This window comes from Onychomys torridus, chromosome 2 (assembly GCF_903995425.1).
Source record: "Onychomys torridus chromosome 2, mOncTor1.1, whole genome shotgun sequence".
In the NCBI taxonomy this organism is placed as follows: domain Eukaryota; kingdom Metazoa; phylum Chordata; class Mammalia; order Rodentia; family Cricetidae; genus Onychomys; species Onychomys torridus.
The window spans coordinates 121,260,521-121,279,005 of NC_050444.1; the positions used below are offsets into that span (position 1 = coordinate 121,260,521).

General features: G+C 40.0%; 1 protein-coding gene across 9 annotated transcripts in view; it reads left to right on the forward strand.

Annotated features, from left to right (window-relative positions):
• The window catches only part of Dab1 (DAB adaptor protein 1), a 1,169,406-nt gene that overhangs the window by 1,025,912 nt on the left and 125,009 nt on the right, over positions 1-18,485 (forward strand). For all 9 annotated transcript variants that reach the window (XM_036177323.1, XM_036177321.1, XM_036177320.1 and 6 more), the window contains 2 exons: positions 3,304-3,443; positions 8,049-8,147. In XM_036177323.1, the coding sequence (XP_036033216.1) occupies positions 3,304-3,443; positions 8,049-8,147 (239 nt within the window). The remainder of the gene's footprint in view (positions 1-3,303; positions 3,444-8,048; positions 8,148-18,485) is intronic.

The window sequence follows — 18,485 nt, forward strand, 5'->3', positions numbered from 1 at the left end:
TCCTCCAGGGAGGTGCCACTTCTCAAAGATCCCACAGCCTCCACACACAGTGCCACCAGCTGAGGACCAAGTGGTCAACTCTTAAGAACCTCGGAGAGACATTTAGCATTCCAACTATAACAGTAAATGACAGCAACAAGTGTGAGGCACCTCATTGAAATAAAGCATCTTCTAAAATTAGATAGAAGGGATGATGGTACATTCTGTGAATAACCTAACCCCACTGACTTGTATGTAAACTTTACATGGATGGACTATGTAGGATGTGAATGCTGTATTACTACAGCTGGTATTCAAAGTGTCACATGGTGCTGTTGACTTTGAGTCTTGGTGTGGTCTTCTGTGACATAGTGCTCATCACACAGCCTAACTCAAAGAGCAGGAGAGATTGATTGCATGATGTGATACTCCTGGCAAAGTAATGGACACAGTAAACACTGGGTAATAGAAGGTGAGCATTGTTGGCCTTTGCTTACAAGTGACCTCTGCTTTGCCCGTCCTGAACTGTGGCCTCACTGCTTGCTTTTAGTCAAAGTGGGCTGGAATAAGCTACAGGGGTGACCCACACACACATACCCTTCACATGCACTCTAGTGAGATCACACACTTAGGACTCTGATATCTGTTATTTATTTTTTAACTAATATAACCGAGACCTTGTTCAAGATGTGCTTATGAAAAATTACCCTTTTAATGGTGGAGCATTTAATGAGAAACTGGATTTTCTACTGCATAAGTGCCCTTCATACAAATTAGCTTGGCCCTGGGTCCTGATCTAAATTGGGCTCCCTACTTTCCTCTAAGAGGCCTAATATTTTCTTATTAATCCCTGCCCTTTCCACCTGCCCTGGCTCTGCCTCCTCATGTGAATCTCTCCTCAGCAGCAGGATGTGCCCTGACACATGTCTCTCCAGGCTCTTTGTATCTGACCAAGGGCAGATTTTGGACTTGACTAGTTTTCTGGAAACTATTTATTCTATATTCAACTTCCCTCCATGTCCCAAGGGGTTTTTTTCAGTGCCAGTGTGTTTATATTTAGGAACAATGGATTTGGGCCAGGTGAGTTCTGGTGTAAGGTAAAATTGGGGATTCAAAGGGAAGTTGGATAGATGAAAAGCAATTAATCATCATTATTAAGAAGAACAGGCTTGGAACACAATGTGTGCCAATCCAAATCCAGGCTTTGGCATTGAGCAAATGTGTGCAGGTCCTTCTAAGAGAAAATGGGTGGGTCTGATGGCCTGTTAGATCTTCCTCCAGTGTGGGTCTGTATAAGGATGCCTGCCTTCTTCAGGGTTAGTCGGGTGGGATGTGTAACGTGCTTCTAGGAAGTGCTTCCTGCTGTCATGGTTGCAGTTGCACTTGGAGACAGTCCAGACAGTGAAAGGAGTGTTATTTGGTTGTATAGAACAGCTCCATGAGTTGAGTATATGAGATAAAGTAATAATCTTCCCAAGAACTCTTAGACCAAGATATAGTCTGCTGTCATCAAACAGCATAGCAGATGGGGAGAAAACCAACTTGCTTAAATACATATCCAAAATATAGTGACATATTCTCAGCTCTAACCTCTGCTATCTCTCCCCATTAAACTCTAATGTTTAATTTTTCTATTCCTTTTATATATACTTATATTCCTAATATATATCATATAATTATTCATATTTATATATTGTGTTATTATAAAATATATTTTATATTTTTCATATTTATATGTTTTTATATTCCTGACTATATGTCTTTATATCATTTGCTCTCAGAACAATCTTATCCAAGCTATTGATAGAGTAGGAGTCACAGAATTCAATGATAAAATGACTACTAGGAGTTGGAAACCACAGGTTCAGACTTCTCCCTACAGCCATCCCTTCTCCCCCATATGGTATCTCCAAGTGCTGCTTTTATTGGTCTAGTCATGGAGGAACAGCTACTATTTACAGAAAGATTGCTCTGTATTACACTCATACTGTCTCCTTTAAATTACTATTGGCACTCTGTAAGGTAGCGGCTCCTTTACTGCCCTTCCATAGACAGAAAATGAAGTTTAGTTGATGCACTATGGCAACCTTTTTACACACCTGACATGATGCGCTGTACATTTTTATTTGCAGTCACAAAAGAACTTAAGTTTCTAGGGGCACAGATTGTTTCTTCTTCATTTGTTATCAACAAGTAATTGTATTTGGTATAGAGGAAATAATCATTAATGGATGGATGAGTAAATGCAAGGGATTAAAGTCAGGGTTCATAAAGAGAAAAGTGCTCTACTGTGGTTAGCTTTGTTTGGTTCTTCAGAACATTGTCAATCTCATACTATAGATGGAGGGAAGTGGTCTGATTTATCCCTGAAGTCCTCAGCTCAAGTTTTGTGGTGATGAGGGGAGAATAATCAGGATTAGATAATAATCAGTGGTAAGCAGTAGAGGCCTGGGAGAAGCTTGGTCTTGGTAGGTCCAGTGTCCAGATGCCTGACCAGGCTATCCTGAAGTGTGGTAAGTGTTTCAACTGCTATGTTGTCCTGTAACTGTTCTGACTCTGTGAACAAGCTACTGGATTTTATGTCTCCCTTCCTTTGGAATATGGCAATCGTTTGGCTTTTGAAGAATGGATATAAAGTTTATAATAAACATCTCTATATCTTCTTTATGTGGGCATGCTTAAATTCTTGATTGTTGTATATGGTGAAATATCATGTTAATAATTAATAGGAGAGCCTGTTGCAAGGTACAAGTACTCAATACCAAATACTGTGATAGCCTATTTCTCTACATACCTAACTAGCCAGAAGCAATATCATAAAGGCATTTTTTATAATTGTTCTGTGTCATTACTTGATGCAAATAAATTATTCTGGACTTTTACAATAAGGAAGTTCATGGAATCATGTGTTAGGAGGATATTGGATCCTAACCAAAGCATCACTAAGAGTTATAAATACTGGAAACTCGATGCTGATACTATTCCAGCAAGAGTTTTGGACATAAACTCTTAGTTGGTGATGACTGTTGGTTCAGTACCTATCATGTATCAAAAATTACCCATATTTTCTGATTTTGTTTATTGCTCCCTTGGGGTGATTATTTTTAAGGTTCTTTTTCTGGTCCATAGGCTGTGGCTCAGAGAAGTAAATTGTCTCATTAATTAAATGGATAGAGCCAGAGTTGGCATCTAAAGATATTGTTTTATTACTTTTTTGACTTGACTTTCCTAGTGTGTAGGTGAAACCATCTCCAAATGGTAAGTTTTTCAAGCCAGCAGAGCTTCAACATGCTTGTTTCTGAACCTCTATTCCTTTGTTTTCAGGTCAGGATCGCAGTGAAGCCACTTTGATAAAGAGGTTTAAAGGTGAAGGGGTCCGGTACAAAGCCAAACTGATCGGGATTGATGAAGTTTCCGCAGCTCGGGGAGACAAGTTATGTCAAGATTCCATGATGAAGCTCAAGGTGCCGTGCAAGCTTTTCTTCATGACTAGCTCTGGTTAAACATGAGTAGGAAGAACCGATCCCCAGGACTGTGCCACATAACCTTATTGCTTGAGGGATGTGGCTCCTGGATGAATCATAGTTATTCTCTAGGAAGAAATTTCAATGACTTAGAAATACTGATTGGACCCATACTCTGGAGGTATTTAGAAGCCAGGCCTTGTTCATTCTGTTTGAGTGGATCATAGTTTCTTCTAGATTAATTTCCTTGTGAAATTCCTGCAAAAGTAAAACCACAAAAATGATCGAGTTCTGTAGTTCCTCACGTAGTTTGAATTTTTGCGACTTTACTACTTTAAAACAAAAAAAAAAAAAAAAAAGTTTTCATAGCTTGTCCTCTCGAGGCAGATGTGAAGGTACAAAGCTGATTTTATTCATTCTTGTCCTTGTTGAGAATCCCCTCCAAGCATTTCATAACAAAGGAAAGGCAGCCTCACTGAAGTGTGCAGCTAGACACTACAAAGACAGCTTTGCATGGAAAACCAGAAAAAGAAGTTAGAAAAAACTTAAACCCAACAAGCAGTACACTCCTTTTTCCAACAACCTTAAAAACATACAAAAGACAACTTGTTTCCCCAGATGTTGATTCCACATAGCCTTTAACTTTTTAAAATGTGGTATGAAATATTGGAAAAGCATATGATCTAACAATAATCCTGTTATATGCATTTCACACATGCGAAATTTCATTTTTCTCAATATAAGTTCTAATTATGAAGTACTTAGAAAATACTGAAAAAATATAAGGACTAAAACTAAAATCATCCAAAAATCCCACAAAAATAGTGGAAGTTGATACTTTTTGTGTTTGATCTTCAATTGTTTAACTTTTCTAACATCAACAATACACATATAATAAAATGGATTTTAGTTTATATATAGTCCTCATGACCTGGTTTTGTTTTTAATCTCATCTAATAATAATAATAATAATAATAATAATAATAATAATAATAATAACTATTATTATTATTATATATATTTAAGCTTTTTTCATATCTTCAGACAGTCTGTAAGATACTGTTAGGTCAGTGGGATATTTTTAAGTATTTAAAAAAAAACCATGCCCACATTCTGCCAAAGTGCCCAAAAGTATTTAAACTACAGAAAATTGTTAATTACTGTCTGTATCACCTTTTTCTTCTATGCATAGTAAGTCACAACTATTATTGTTTGTCTGTGCTATACAGTGTTTCTCAGCACTTTAACATGCCTGGCAAGTATTATCTCCCAGTGGCAGGGCTTTAAATAGAAGGACTTTTTTTAAAAAACTACTTGATTTTCTATGTTCTGTATCCTTGTTTTTGCTATTTAAGATGTTAGATAAACAAACTTTTTAAAATCAGTGCATACCTAACTTAAGGTATATTAGAAAAGAGTATTGAAAACAATAAAATCAAGATTTCACATTTTCACCTTGGAAGAGGTTAGTGATTTTTTTTTTCAGATAATGAAGCCGTGTTATGAGATTTCAAGGCAGCTCAATAATGAGCCTTCTTTCTCTTCTAAATTCCAACCTGAATGATGAATAGGGAGGCAGTCAGGCAAGAAGATTCCCACGGCCTGCTTTGTGACTGATGAATGCTGGCCTAGAGGATGTAACTGGGAAATGGGGCCCCAGGCAGATCCTTGAATACCATAGGCTGTGACATTTGGCTTACAGGAGAATTCTGTTCTCCCACCATTATCTGACCCCCAACCCAAGGAAAGCCCAGACTCTGCTCGCACATACATGAAATCAGAGTGCAGCCGTCGGCTAGGACATGGCTTAACCCCAGAGAGACTGAGCCTCATGTGTCCCTGTCTCACAGAACCACTCCCAACCATCCCAACAGAACTGTTAACAGACATCAAAGCCTAGAGCTTGAGTTTTACTTCTGTAATTGAAGCCTGGCAAATCAACAGAGATTTGCTCTGGACAGTGCTTCATTTAAAGACAGCAAAAATGCCACTCCTTAATCCTCCATGTACATAGACCTGGTTCGCACCCAGACCATTCCATCTGTGGAGGAGAGAGGAATTCTGCATCCCCTTTCTCCAGCATCCAGAGAAGCTGTTCATCAGGTAGCAGCAACCGAGAGCATCATTGGCCAGCTGCCTTCATAGAAGCACCCGGTGTTTAAGTGGGTGTGAAGTAGCAGTTTGCTCTGCTCCTGTGAGTTTATCCTTGGAATTAACACTAGGCCATGTTAGCTGGACCAGATCTAGCTATGGGTGGCAGTGTGTGTGTGTGTGTGTGTGTGTGTGTGTGTGTGTGTGTGTGTGTCCTGTAGTGAAACATTCCATCTGTCATCCCTTATAATCATGAGGTCCCAAGGCCCAGGGAGTTTGTCCTGCTATAACATTCTCCTGCCAGATGCACTGAACACCTTTGAGGGGTTCTTCATTTCCAGACGATTGTGTTTCATTATTTGCAAGTTGCTGAGAAGAATGTTGACATTTCAGCTCCCAGTGGTTTTTCTGTAAGAAGCACAGAAACATAAATGATCGATTCTGCATTTGGCCACCTGCCCAGGAAAGAGAGAAGTACAAAATTCCTTTTAGCTTTGAAAAAAGGCCTACTCACTCCTATTAGACCATATGAACACTGGGGAGAAAAAAGGAAGGAAGGAAGGAAGGAAGGAAGGAAGGAAGGAAGGAAGGAAGGAAGGAAGGGAAGAAAGAAAGAAAGAAAGAAAGAAAGAAAGAAAGAAAGAAAGAAAGAAAGAAAGAAAGAAAGAAAAAAGAAAGAAAGAAAAGATTCCCTTTGTTAGACTGAAGCTGATACATCCCCCATTAGAGAATTTTCTCCTGCATTACAGAGGTTCTGGACAGTCTCTGTGTATGAATCCGAGGAGCCCACTGTCAACTCACTGCCAGACCATTACTGCATTTCAACTTAGAGTCAGTGGGGCATATACATCAGCTAAAAATGGTTTCTCTGTTTTATAACTATAAATATAGGTTCAGAGAAGTTAAAGTATTCCTTAGACACTCAAAAACTAGACCTCCAGATGCCCAGTGGTTAACAGGTAATAGTTTAGCACTCAGTTGTATCATGTTCTGTTTGGAGGATTAATTTATCTTTTTTCAGCTTGATTTTATTCATCTACCTCTAAGGTACTCCCCAGTAGCCATATGTCTATGACCTTTAAAGAAGTCACCTTTTAGAATCCTTATGTAGAAGAATGATGATTGAAACTATGGGCAAGATGAGTCCCAAAGATAGAGCCTGGAGAACCAAGAACAGAACCATAAGTGTATGAGAAATAGAACTTACACTTGGGGAAACAAAACTATTATGAAGTCCTTTGTCCAGAATCAGGAGTATAATCAGATATTGTAAGGTGGAGATGATTTTACATACCCAAAACAGATAAAATCACACAATTTTATAAGCAGGCCCCCTCCTTGTACCTCTGTCTATACTGACAGGTCTCCACCACCAGTTATTCCCCAAGTGAATCCTGGGAGCACTGTATTCTGAGAGTAGCACAAAGCACTATGACCTCCTAGAGCTGTGAAGTCAATATTATTTCAGATTTGTCTATGCCTGAAGCCCAGTGCCACTACTGCTGGGAGCTGAGCCTCATCGTAAGTAGTGATGCAGGAATGGAGATCTTGAGATGCCTAATGCTGAGTGAATAGCAGCCTAGAACATGTGGAAATCTCTGAAATGACTTTACCTGCCAACTGTGCTCTAGTCTAACATCCATATCCACCTGTGATTGCCACCACAAAGTCTGACTTTAAAAAGTAAATCACATAACCCTGGAGTGAATAGTATAGACTCATTTAGTGGCCATCTGATGAGTACCTGATGCCCACACCAGTAGGGATAGAGGGAGGTCCTAAGCTCAAGGGCTAGACCAGAGAACAAAGTGACATCTCTATGTTCCTTGAGCTTTACCTTCTTGTGGGTTCATATATGTATTTTCAGTTTATAAACTATCTGGGCACGTGGGAAATAATGAATGTATTTAGTATGTGTTGTACCCCCAAGTACAAGAATGACAAGGGAAGTATAATATAAATGGTTTTGAGTAACTATTACAAACACCGTGCATAAATTATTATAATCAGGTTTTGCCAAGAAAGGATGGGGGAGAAGGAGGTAAGGTGGGGTCTAGCATATCTTTGCTTCTTTCTAATGTCTAGAATTCATTCATACAAAAATATCCTGGGCTATAAAAACTTAATCTTTGAGACTATGCTGAGTAACTTACTTCATTTAAAACATTAAATCCACATTCAATACAAAAACCCAACAGAGATGTTAATATGAGGATCATATTGTTTCCGTCTCAAGTAGTCTATCCCAACTCTGAGCCATGTGTTGCGGCACAAAGGAGACATCCCCTGTATTGGGTGGCTAGGTATATCTTTGCCCCGTGAGAGAACAGCCAAAACCACTATTACCCTAAAACATGCAGAAGATGTGAGGATATGACGTAGAGAGCATAGAAGGGCAAAGGAAGGGTGTGTATGATTGGCGGTTCTAGCTCATGCTGTCTGACATGCCTTTGGACCAGAGGGAATTTTCAAATGAAAACACTTAAGTAAAATCCTTGTTCTTCCTTTCAACAGGGTGTTGTTGCTGGCGCTCGTTCCAAAGGAGAACACAAACAGAAAATCTTTTTAACCATCTCCTTTGGAGGAATCAAAATCTTTGATGAGAAGACAGGGGTAAGTGAAAGAGTCACACAGCAATATGAAATTGAACCCATTGACAGATGGGCCACTAAAAAGCCTCTTTTCTCTGGGCAGGAATATCAAATAAGCATAAAAACACATAAAACAACTGACAAACTTGATCAACTATGATCGTCCATCAAAGCAAGTCTCTTGCGTGACTTGGCCAGAGCATTACTGCACCATGCTTCTTATACTGTAATTGTGGTCTAAGTGTCACACTATCCCAGTCATCTAATTGGAGATTGATGGGCTCCAAAGAGTGGTGGTGGTCATGTGGCAGTTTGCATTAAACTTTTGTGTGTATTGGTAACTTCAGTGATGTGCACTTGAGGGAGACACATGTTGGTTTTGAACTTGGTCAAAGCCTCAGACTCACCAGTTTAACTTGTCACACATTGCAGTTGCTGTTATGGAATGAATAAATAGAGATCTTAATCTAAAATGAAAAAAAAAAAAAAAAGGAAAAAGGAAAGAAAGAAACGATGGCAAGAAACCATCACTTTCTAACCAGGAACAGTGAGGGCTAGCATCGTTATTGAACCTACCAAAGAAAGGGGTTTGTGTTATCATCAAGCTCACAACTGCACCAAATTCCCAACTCATCCCCAGAGCTCACACAACATTGTTGGTGTTGGTCATTGAAGGTAAGGAAAAACAGATAAGCATTCTGGGACCTCATGCCTGAGAAAACCAGAATGGTTTTTCCTTTTGTTCACTCAGTGTTTCACCGCTTATAAAACACCTCCATATGCATCACCTCCTTTGAACTTTGTAAAGATAATGCACCAGGCAATTTATAAGCAATATACCAACCATCCATATTATTTGACCTTGATTGTGTTGTGTTATTATTGTCTCTTGCTTGTTCTGGTTAGTAACACAAAGGTGAAAAGATGATAATTCAGAAGTTAAAATGTGTTTTCTTAAAGAAAAATGCTGTGGGAAAATTACATCTGAATAAAGAGAAGTAGATGAGATATTGGTCATAAACATATTCACAACCACCAGTTGGTGGGAATGGCCCAAACAGCCAATGAATTAACAAAATATAGTTGTCTATAGAGTAGAATGCTAGAGAGCCTAAACATGCCAGGAAAGTCTGCAAGGTCTGCAAACTGGATGAACCTTGAAGAAAACACTGAATGGAATAGCTAGGTACAAAATGACAAATGCTGTGAGATTCCAGCTGAATGAGGAATCTTGAATCTCCAGAATCCTGGAGCCAGAGATGTACTGATGCCTGCCAAGGACAAGAGAGAAGGAAGATAGGAATTGTTTTTAATAGCATGGGGGTTTGGTTTGAAAGTGATCTAGAAAGTAGGTGACAGTGATTATTGAAAATAATGTATGAATAGGGTGTCGAGAAATGGCTCAGCAGACAAGAGTGCACACTGGTCTTGCAGAGACCCAAGTTCAGGTCCCAGCACCCATGTCTCAGCTGGTGCTTATAACTTCAGCTCCTAGGGATCTGACACCCTCTTCTGACCTCCATAAGCACTGCACACACATACATATACATGTGCGTGCTCACACACACTCCCTCTCTCCCTCTCTCCCTCTCTCTCTCTCTCTCTCTCTCTCTCTCTCTCTCTCTCTCTCTCTCACACACACACACACACACACACACACACAGAGTAAATAAATACAAATCTTTAAAAAGTATGAATGTACTTAATGGCACAGGACTATATACTTTAAAAGAGTTCATGTAAATTTTGTTTTAACACAATATGTATTTTAACACAATAAAAATAACAACTAGTAATAAACACATGCACTTATCCAGTGCCTCCTAACTAAATTATGTTAGTTGTTTTACATGCATTATTCAGTTTCATCCCTACAAACATGCAATAATTCTAACTACTATTTTCCAAGTCTGTAGTAAAACAATGGAGTCTGCTGACTTTATAAAGAAGAGGGGCTTATTTAGCTATAGTTATGGAAGTTTAAAGTCATACCTATGGCTTTAGCTTAGCTGTGGTGAAAACCCTAGACTGTCTTGTGTCCCGGCAGTGTGAGGATGCCTGAGAGCAAGAGATCATATCTGGAAACAGGGAGACAGCAGGACACTGGGGTCCCACAACTCCTTCTGAGGGCATAACGACAGTTGAAGAAAGATTAGCTAGGAGTCTCTCCCCCATAGAGGTTCATGCCATTTCTGACATTGCCATCCTAAAGACTAAACCTCCAACACCTGAACCTAGGAGGACCCAAGGGTTCAAAGTATAACCAAACACAAGCAGTATTTCATCCAATGTGTGTTGTGTTCCAGGCATCCTCAACCTTTAGAAGTTCCAGATTATATAACCAACCTATCCAAGAGCTAGGTGGCATCATTATCCCTGTTTTATAGATGTCAAGGACAAAACATTGGACACAACTTTCAAAAAATGAGGTATAGCAGGGACCAGTTAGAGCTCATGTATTTTGGCAAACATTTGCTTGGCTGAGTGCCTGTTACATCTTAGGCTTACTGATTGTCCTAAGTTTACCTGTTTGCTTGTTTGCTTTTGTTTTGTTTGTTTATTTTTTGAATAAGTCAGTCAGATGTATCTTCTGTGGTCAGGAGGCTCCGGAAACAGCAAGCAAACAAAAAGCTTACTACATTAGCAAGTCCTAGAAAGGAAAGTTAGCATACCACATAGGGCCACATGGGGAAGACACAAGGGCAGCTGAAGACCAGAAGGTAGCAGTGGAAGGGCCTCTGAGACCTTACACTGTGATGCTTACTGAGTTCCCACAGGAAGTGCAATGCAGGGCAAGGGGGCAGTTTGGAACAGCTGATTGTGAATCATTTCCTCTGGCTCTAGGCCATGAGTGTGGTAGCTCTGGAGGGATTAAAGCAGAGCAGATTTTCTTCTGTGGGATAGGGATTGAAGAGAATGCCTGGCATTGAATTGAGGTGTTTATCTAAATTATTTTATTATCAATAAAAACTTGGGAGTCAAATATCGGGATAAAAGCCTGATAGAGCAAGAAAGCAGCGGAGGAAGGATCAGCTGACCCTCCCTCTCCAAATTTTTCAGATCGAAAACCCTGAGAATCTTTCCAAGCCCCTCCCTCTTCCTTCCTTTGCCTCTCTATCTTCTATTGGGTCCTCCATAATCTCTATGGCTAATTCCAGTCAGCGAGTCATTGACTCCGCCTCCTGATTCAAGGTTAACTTTATTATCAGTCTTGGAGTGTCACAGTGTGATCAAATATCCCACAACACTGGATTGGTCAGTTTGCCTGTCACTCAACAGCATAGTCCTTGCTGGACACAGCCGATTCTAAGAATTTGCTAGCCATGGTAAGGGCAGTGCTTCCTGAGCCAGAAAGATCTTTGACTGTCTCAAAACAGCATGAAATATGGAAAACTGAAAAGTATTTACAAGGCAATGTTCAGGAGGCAGAATATAGATTTAACCCCAGATTACCATGAATAGAAAATCAATACAGTTTACCTCTGTATTATTGGAAAATATGAGACTGTTTGCTGATGCCTTTGTGGAAGAGAGTTTAGGATGACGGCCCAGGAGTAAGTAGGGAACAGATGTGAATTCAGCAGGACTCAGAGCCCAGTGTAAGCCTCCACTGCCTTCTTCAAACTGTGCTTTCAGAACTTGAAAAAGATTATACTTTTGGATATCTGTGCTCATCCTAGAACCTCACATTAAAAACAATTGAAAAGATATTGATAAATCAGTGTCTATCTTGGTGGTCAGGACCAGGCATCAGAGCGGGGACTAGCAGACTGGGAACTAGGCTGGCCAAGTCTTCTTAGAATACACTTGACCTCTGGGATCCTGTAGCACAGTAAATAGAGAACTTCAGGAATGCACAAACTTAGAGAACATCTCTGTCCTTCAGCACTCTATGGGAGAGCATCAAATGATTTATGCAAATGATTTAGATGCCCCAATAGTATGATGTCATTTCTAGTTCCTTCCAATTTCCAGCTCTGTCTACTACCATGACAACCAGTGTGTGCAAAGGGACAGAGGCAGAAGCAGGAGCTTGCAGTATCTGGTATTTTTTCTTGTTTGGTGACCATATTTTGGGCTTTGCTGCTACTGCTCCTCTATGCCTTGCCCCTCCATCAAATAGACTCTAGCCAGGTAGATATCTCATACCTAAAATGTTTACCAATGAAGAGAGATAGTTTACATTCTTAACTTCTATATGCCTCCTCTAACATCAAACTGTGCAGCAGTATTTTTTTAAATCTTTATATAAGAAAACAGTAAAATAATCTATATCAGCCCCAAAGCAATTGACTTGGTGGAGAGAAAATGTCATATCACTGGTGGGAAATCAGAAAAGGAGGCAGAACTGAGTATTTGTTCTCCAGCTTAGCCTGATGCAGTTTTATGTGGTAACTGGGCCTCTGGTACATTCAGCTTCTACAGACTTCCCATATTAATATACCACAACACAAGTCCTAGAAAAATAGTCAAAAGAATTCAGGTTTTATCGTTGTTGTTATTATTATTATTAGTAGTAGTAGTAGTAGATTTATTGATTTTACTTTTTGTATGTTTTGCCTGCATGTATGTCTGTGTACCACATGCCCACAAAGGTCAGAAGAGGGCATCAGATCTCCTGAAAGTGAAGTTTTAGATTGTTGTAAACCACTATGTGGGTGCTGGGCATCAAACCCAGGTCCTCTGCAAGAACAACATGTTCTCTTAACTGCTGAGCCATCTCTGCAGCCCAAGGCTGAGTTCATTTAAATCATTTAAATCTGAAGTACAAGGGATGGAACTGCAAAAGCTATCTAGCGGAAGCAGCCAACTTGTCCTGTATGACCTTGAGAATGAAAAGAGGGCTCCTTGCTGGAAGTTTCTAAAAGGCAGTTTTAGTATATGAGTAAGAAGAAACTTTTCTTGGTAGGCTGAATTGCTCAACAGTGACACAGAATGAGTGAATCCGCCATCCCTGGGCACAATGAGACTATACCGGGCCATAGGATCTTGTGAAGGGAGTCAGATAAGGCAAGAGATATACAGCAAAGTCAAGTCTTTTAATTTCTGAGCTGAATTTCAAGGTTTCACTTCCCCTGAGAGTAAGAACCATTGGTGTTTTCTGCATGAAAACCTTCCAGGGGAAACTGTGCAGCCTGTACTGAACCCTTGCCCTTGCCCTGCAATGAACTGGCAACCCAGTGCATGCTGGGATCTTCATGCTAAGGACGTGGAAAACTAGACTTTGTCATTTGGAATGACAAATCCTGGTTGTTTTTTTGTCTGAGTATTTTTGCCCACGTTTGACTGCACTTTTTTTTTAAGCTGAGAAAAGAAACATTTGCTGAAAAATGTGACAATAGCTAGAATTTTAAAAACCTAAATTGTCAAACAATGTTTTGAGCCCAATTAAAAAGACCCTTTGCAACAATTTACACCCTGTCTTGAATCTCAGAGAACTTCTGATCCCTTCCGTGAATAAATTTTGTACTGTTATTATCATGTTGGGGGGAATAAATCATTGTGGAAAGCTGTTAATATTCACGTACCTAAGGCATAGCTAATCTATCAGAGGGATCAGTGAGATGGCAGAGATATCACCCATTGCCTTTCTGTTATTAGTTATAGGATCAGGAGCCCATCTAGAGCTGGAAGGAGTTTTCCAGCAATATATCTATAGTGTTCCAGACAGTCTGGAGGATTGAGACTGGAGGCTGACAATCTCATTTCAGATGAGGAAACTAAGCTGCTGTGGATATCCATGACTGAGTGTGTAGACCCAGAGCAAACTTTCCAACCTTGAGTGCTCTTCCATCCCTGAGACCATCACTGACTCTCTTTCTCTCCACTTAAATTTTTATTCCACAGAATCATTATAACTTATGCCATCTAAAGCATAAGTATTATAAGATCCTAAAGATGAGTCTGTTTCTTAGGAGGGAGCATAATAGTCTACATCAAATTGTCATGATGTTGGGACATACTTCTCACAAGCACATATGAATTTTACTCTTTCTTTCAATGAACCAACAATAATTCAAATGCTACCTTACACCTCATTCTGTGACGTAGTTGCTATTATTATTGCCATTTTACAAATGGGCAGTTTTAGAGCCAGCTAGTCTCAGCCACACAGCTAGTAAGTAACAAAATTAGGATGCAATATCAGGTAGCCTGGTATAGAAACTCTAATACTAGTAAGACATAGCTAACAATAGTGTGCCTAATTCTATAGATGCTTTCCTTTGAAATGTAAGAGAGCAAATTCACATGACCTCTCTCTGATTGTCACCGTCATTTTCATTCTGGTGTGTCCTGAATGGAGATAAAAGCAATGGAGATAAAGCCAGGATGCCTTCCCATAGTCTGTTGTGGGCAGACAGAATGTTGACAGTTTGCCTCTCAGGTGATTAGTCAGTAGTAGCATCTTGGAAGCCTGTCTGTGCCGTGTGTGGCTCTGGTTCCTAGGGATTTAAAGATGAATAAGACATGGCCCTTGCCCCTAAGGCATTCATAGCACAGTGCAAAAGCTCTCTCACAGAGTGAACTGACAGCTGCCAGGGCACAGACATGAACAAAGTTGTCCATGCTCCGTGACTAAAGCCTCGCTTTGCCTAGAATATTCCAGACAGTCCTCACGGGAAAGGACACACTGATTTGGCAGTGAGGATGTTGATTGAAAAGATGAGGTGGAGAAGGCAGGGAGGAGACAATAGCATCTAAAAGTACACACCTTTCTCAAAGCAAAGGTATGTGTGCTCATTCTTTATTTCCTGCAGGATGTATTTATTGGGTGCCTCTATAAACACACATATAAATAAGGCTTTATCTTCCTGTTCATCGCTGTTATCTGTTTGGTTCATGGTGACTCTCACAAAGCCAGGTTCCAGTAATATTTATTGCAGCAGGAATAAAATGTCAGGGTGATTAAAAACCACAAATGCACACTGAATAAATAGAGCATAAGAAGTGAGAGGTGGAGAATGGCTGAGGAGTCAACCCTGGCCCTCATGATAGATGGGTAATGCGTTTTAAATGCAATGGCTACACTTACGGTTCAGGGCTGATTGACTAAGTTCCTCTGAGTAAACAAAGTGTCACCTTAGTTGTGCTTCATCAAAAACAGGGCTGTTCCCGGTCAACTCAAACTGAGTATTTTGAGGATACTTAGGAAGAGCAACTGAGGTCATTGGTGGAGGCTGGTCTCAGGGAGAGACTGTAAGGAAGGTGAAGGAGCTGTGGAACAGGACCCAGGAACCCTCAAGGACGATATTGTCATCTTCTTCCATAAGACTCTACCAAGACTGATGCTGATAGCTACACTGTGGTTTGGTGGCATGGCTTGTGACTACTGAATCCAGTCTCATGTAACCCTAACTGTGCTTGAAGTTTCCAGACTGCCCCAAAGTTACTATTTGCAGCAGAAGTCGATTTCAGAATCAACTTGAACAACTCCTGAGCTATTTTCTTTCTTTTAGCCCTGAGTTTTTCCCAACAGACTCATCTTGTCTCCCTGTGTATAGCTAACTCCCTTTCTGATCAAACTCCTTGGGGGAACGGTGGTAATGCAGGAATTTAATTGTTAGGGACTAACTGCTAAGCATTCTTATAGTACTCAGGACAGATGTACACAACAGAAGATATTTTCCTGTGTGATATGACTTTCAGATATCTTGCCAGACATTCATGTAGATGAGAAACCTGTTTGTAATTACTTGAATCTAAAACCTAGTTCAGTTTTACATATCAGCAAAAAATTTTTATGCCATATTCATGATAGTGTATTTTCCAGATCTGAAGTAAGAGGGGGAAAATGTACTTTGTTTCGTCGACATCTCAGCAAGACTGTTGATGAGTTCAGAAAACTAAGCCATTGTTCTTGTTCATCGTGGATGAGTCACTTATCCCTGCATCCTTCTTGTCAGCCTGTCCATCCTTCTTGTCAGCCTGTCCATCCTTCTTGTCATCCTGTCCATCCTTCTTATCATCCTGTCCATCCTTCTTGTCATCCTGTCCATCCTTCTTGTCAGCCTGTCCATCCTTCTTGTCATCCTGTCCATCCTTCTTGTCACTTACCCCTACTCTAGCCATCCCTTACGTAGCTCTTGTTTTTATTGTGCTGTGACTTGCTTAGCCCTTCTTTGTTAATGTCCACTCTAAACAAAGGCGTGTCCATGTTGTTGAGTTCTATGTTCTCTTGAACCCAAGCTTATAAGAGTATATACGTTGTGACTATGTTATTATACTCTTCACCTGTCATTGTAACTAAGCATTTAGACATAGAAAATCACATTATTTTATGGGCTGAGGAAAGAGCTCCTGCTAGGGTGCTTGCATAGCATGTGTGAGGTCCTAGATTCAACTATCGGCACTGCAAGAAAAGAACTTCCCATTATTTTCAAATCAGAAAATATTTCTTACATTTCCTTTATGTTATAATTAGGATATTTTTATTAAGGATATTTTGACTTGTGCATTTGTAAACTTTATAAGTATAGGGGATTTTATAACCACTTCCAAATAAGAGATGATAAAGTGTATGGGTTTTTTTTTTTTAAGGAATTGGGGGCTAAGTAAGGTTGATTGAAAACTTGTCTTGACCATTTGAATTGGTTCATTCATTTGTTCTTTCATTCCACAACTGTGGGAATGAACTAGCCCAAAAATGAAACACAGAGGCTAGGCATTCAGATATATGAATAACTGAAAACTCAAAGAACTGTGAATATAAAGGGAGAAAGTTATACAATTAACATCAAAGTTCAGAACAAATGGGCTTTTCTCATTTGATAAAAAAGATATAGAAAGATCTAAGAAGATGTGGCTGAAGCTTAAAGGGGCATCCTGCAATTAAAGTCAAAGAAATCCAGACACAGAGTCTTCACTGCAGTATTTGAATTGGGAAGGTCATGGAGGGGATAAACACAGGGAGAGGTAGGTCTGGCTCACAGGTAAAGCTCTGTTAACACCTGTGTGACTCTAGCAAAATGACACCATGGAGGAACATAAGCCCTAGACCCACAATACCTTGGTTCTCTACCCAAATAGCTGTGTGGATAGAGAGCAATATTTCTTTTCAAAACTATCATTTTAATCGATACAAATCAAATACATTTTGTTTGTACAACATGATGTTTTGAAAAACTTGCATGCTGTAACATGGTAAGAACATGAAGGTCTGCTGTCCAAAGTTTTCAAGCGCACATATCTGATTATGAACTATAGAAGGAACAAGGAAATACACTCTTCTATCTACCCTCTGCTGTCATTCAGTATTTGAGCCTGAAAAGAAAAATGACCTGACAGTAGACAAATAACTGGTAGAAAGACAAGCAAACTAGTTATGTGCACATGGGCATCTGGGAAGGTGAGGGCCAAAGAAGACAGTGAGATTGAGAAGCTACCCTTCTTCATAGGATAGAGGGGAATGAAGTGGGAGGCCATTGTGAAGGCAGAGTAGAGGGATGAGGGGCAGAGGAGGGGATGAATGAACCCAAAAGGCAGACAAAAGCAGGGACAATGTTTGTCTGAACTCTGGTTCTAGAGTTTGGCTTACAGTCTCCTCTATGGAATGAGTCTAGTATTTCTTGGTTGGTAAGTAACAGAAGGAACACAGGCCTGTGTGGCTCCCTCTTGAAAGATCCCATTCTTGAGTATGAAGGGAATGATAACATCCCCCTGTTCCCAAGTGCCTTCTGTTTAAATTAATGAGCACACCAAGGGACCAGGGTTAAGAGTGAAACCCTGAACTTTATCATTGGCACCCTGTCATACACTTCCTCTCGAAATTCTATTCTGCATGTTTAGGTGGAATTTTGTGTCCTATGATCAGCATCTCCACAATTTTTTTTTTTTAATTTTAAAAATGTGTTCTGTCAATTTCACATTTATATAGTAAATTTTAGTTGTTTTCACTAATTCCCTCTCCCTCTTCCACTGAAACCCTGCTTTTCCAAGACGGCCCCATCCTACTCTTGTGTCTTGTTTTGTATGTGGCCTGATAAGTGTGATTAGAGTTGCCTGGGTGAGCATCGGTGGGAGGTTTTTAATGAATCATGAGCAACTAAACCATTGAACAACATGACATGGTCCCGGAGCAGCCATCAAGAGGTAGGGCCTCTGGAACTAACTGCTGGTGAAATATTGGCTGACTCAGCCTTGTTTAGGTAATGACAGTTGCTATGAGCTGTTGAGTGCAACAACCATGTCACCTCCAGAAGATGGTGTGTGTGTGTGTGTGTGTGTGTGTGTGTGTGTTTGACATCTCCTTATCCTTTGTATCTTACATTGTTTCCACAGCCATATTCCCTGTATCTTGAAAGTGATCCATGATTTCTTTTCTTTTTAACCCACCTTGTCCTCGGAAAGCACCACTCTCTTC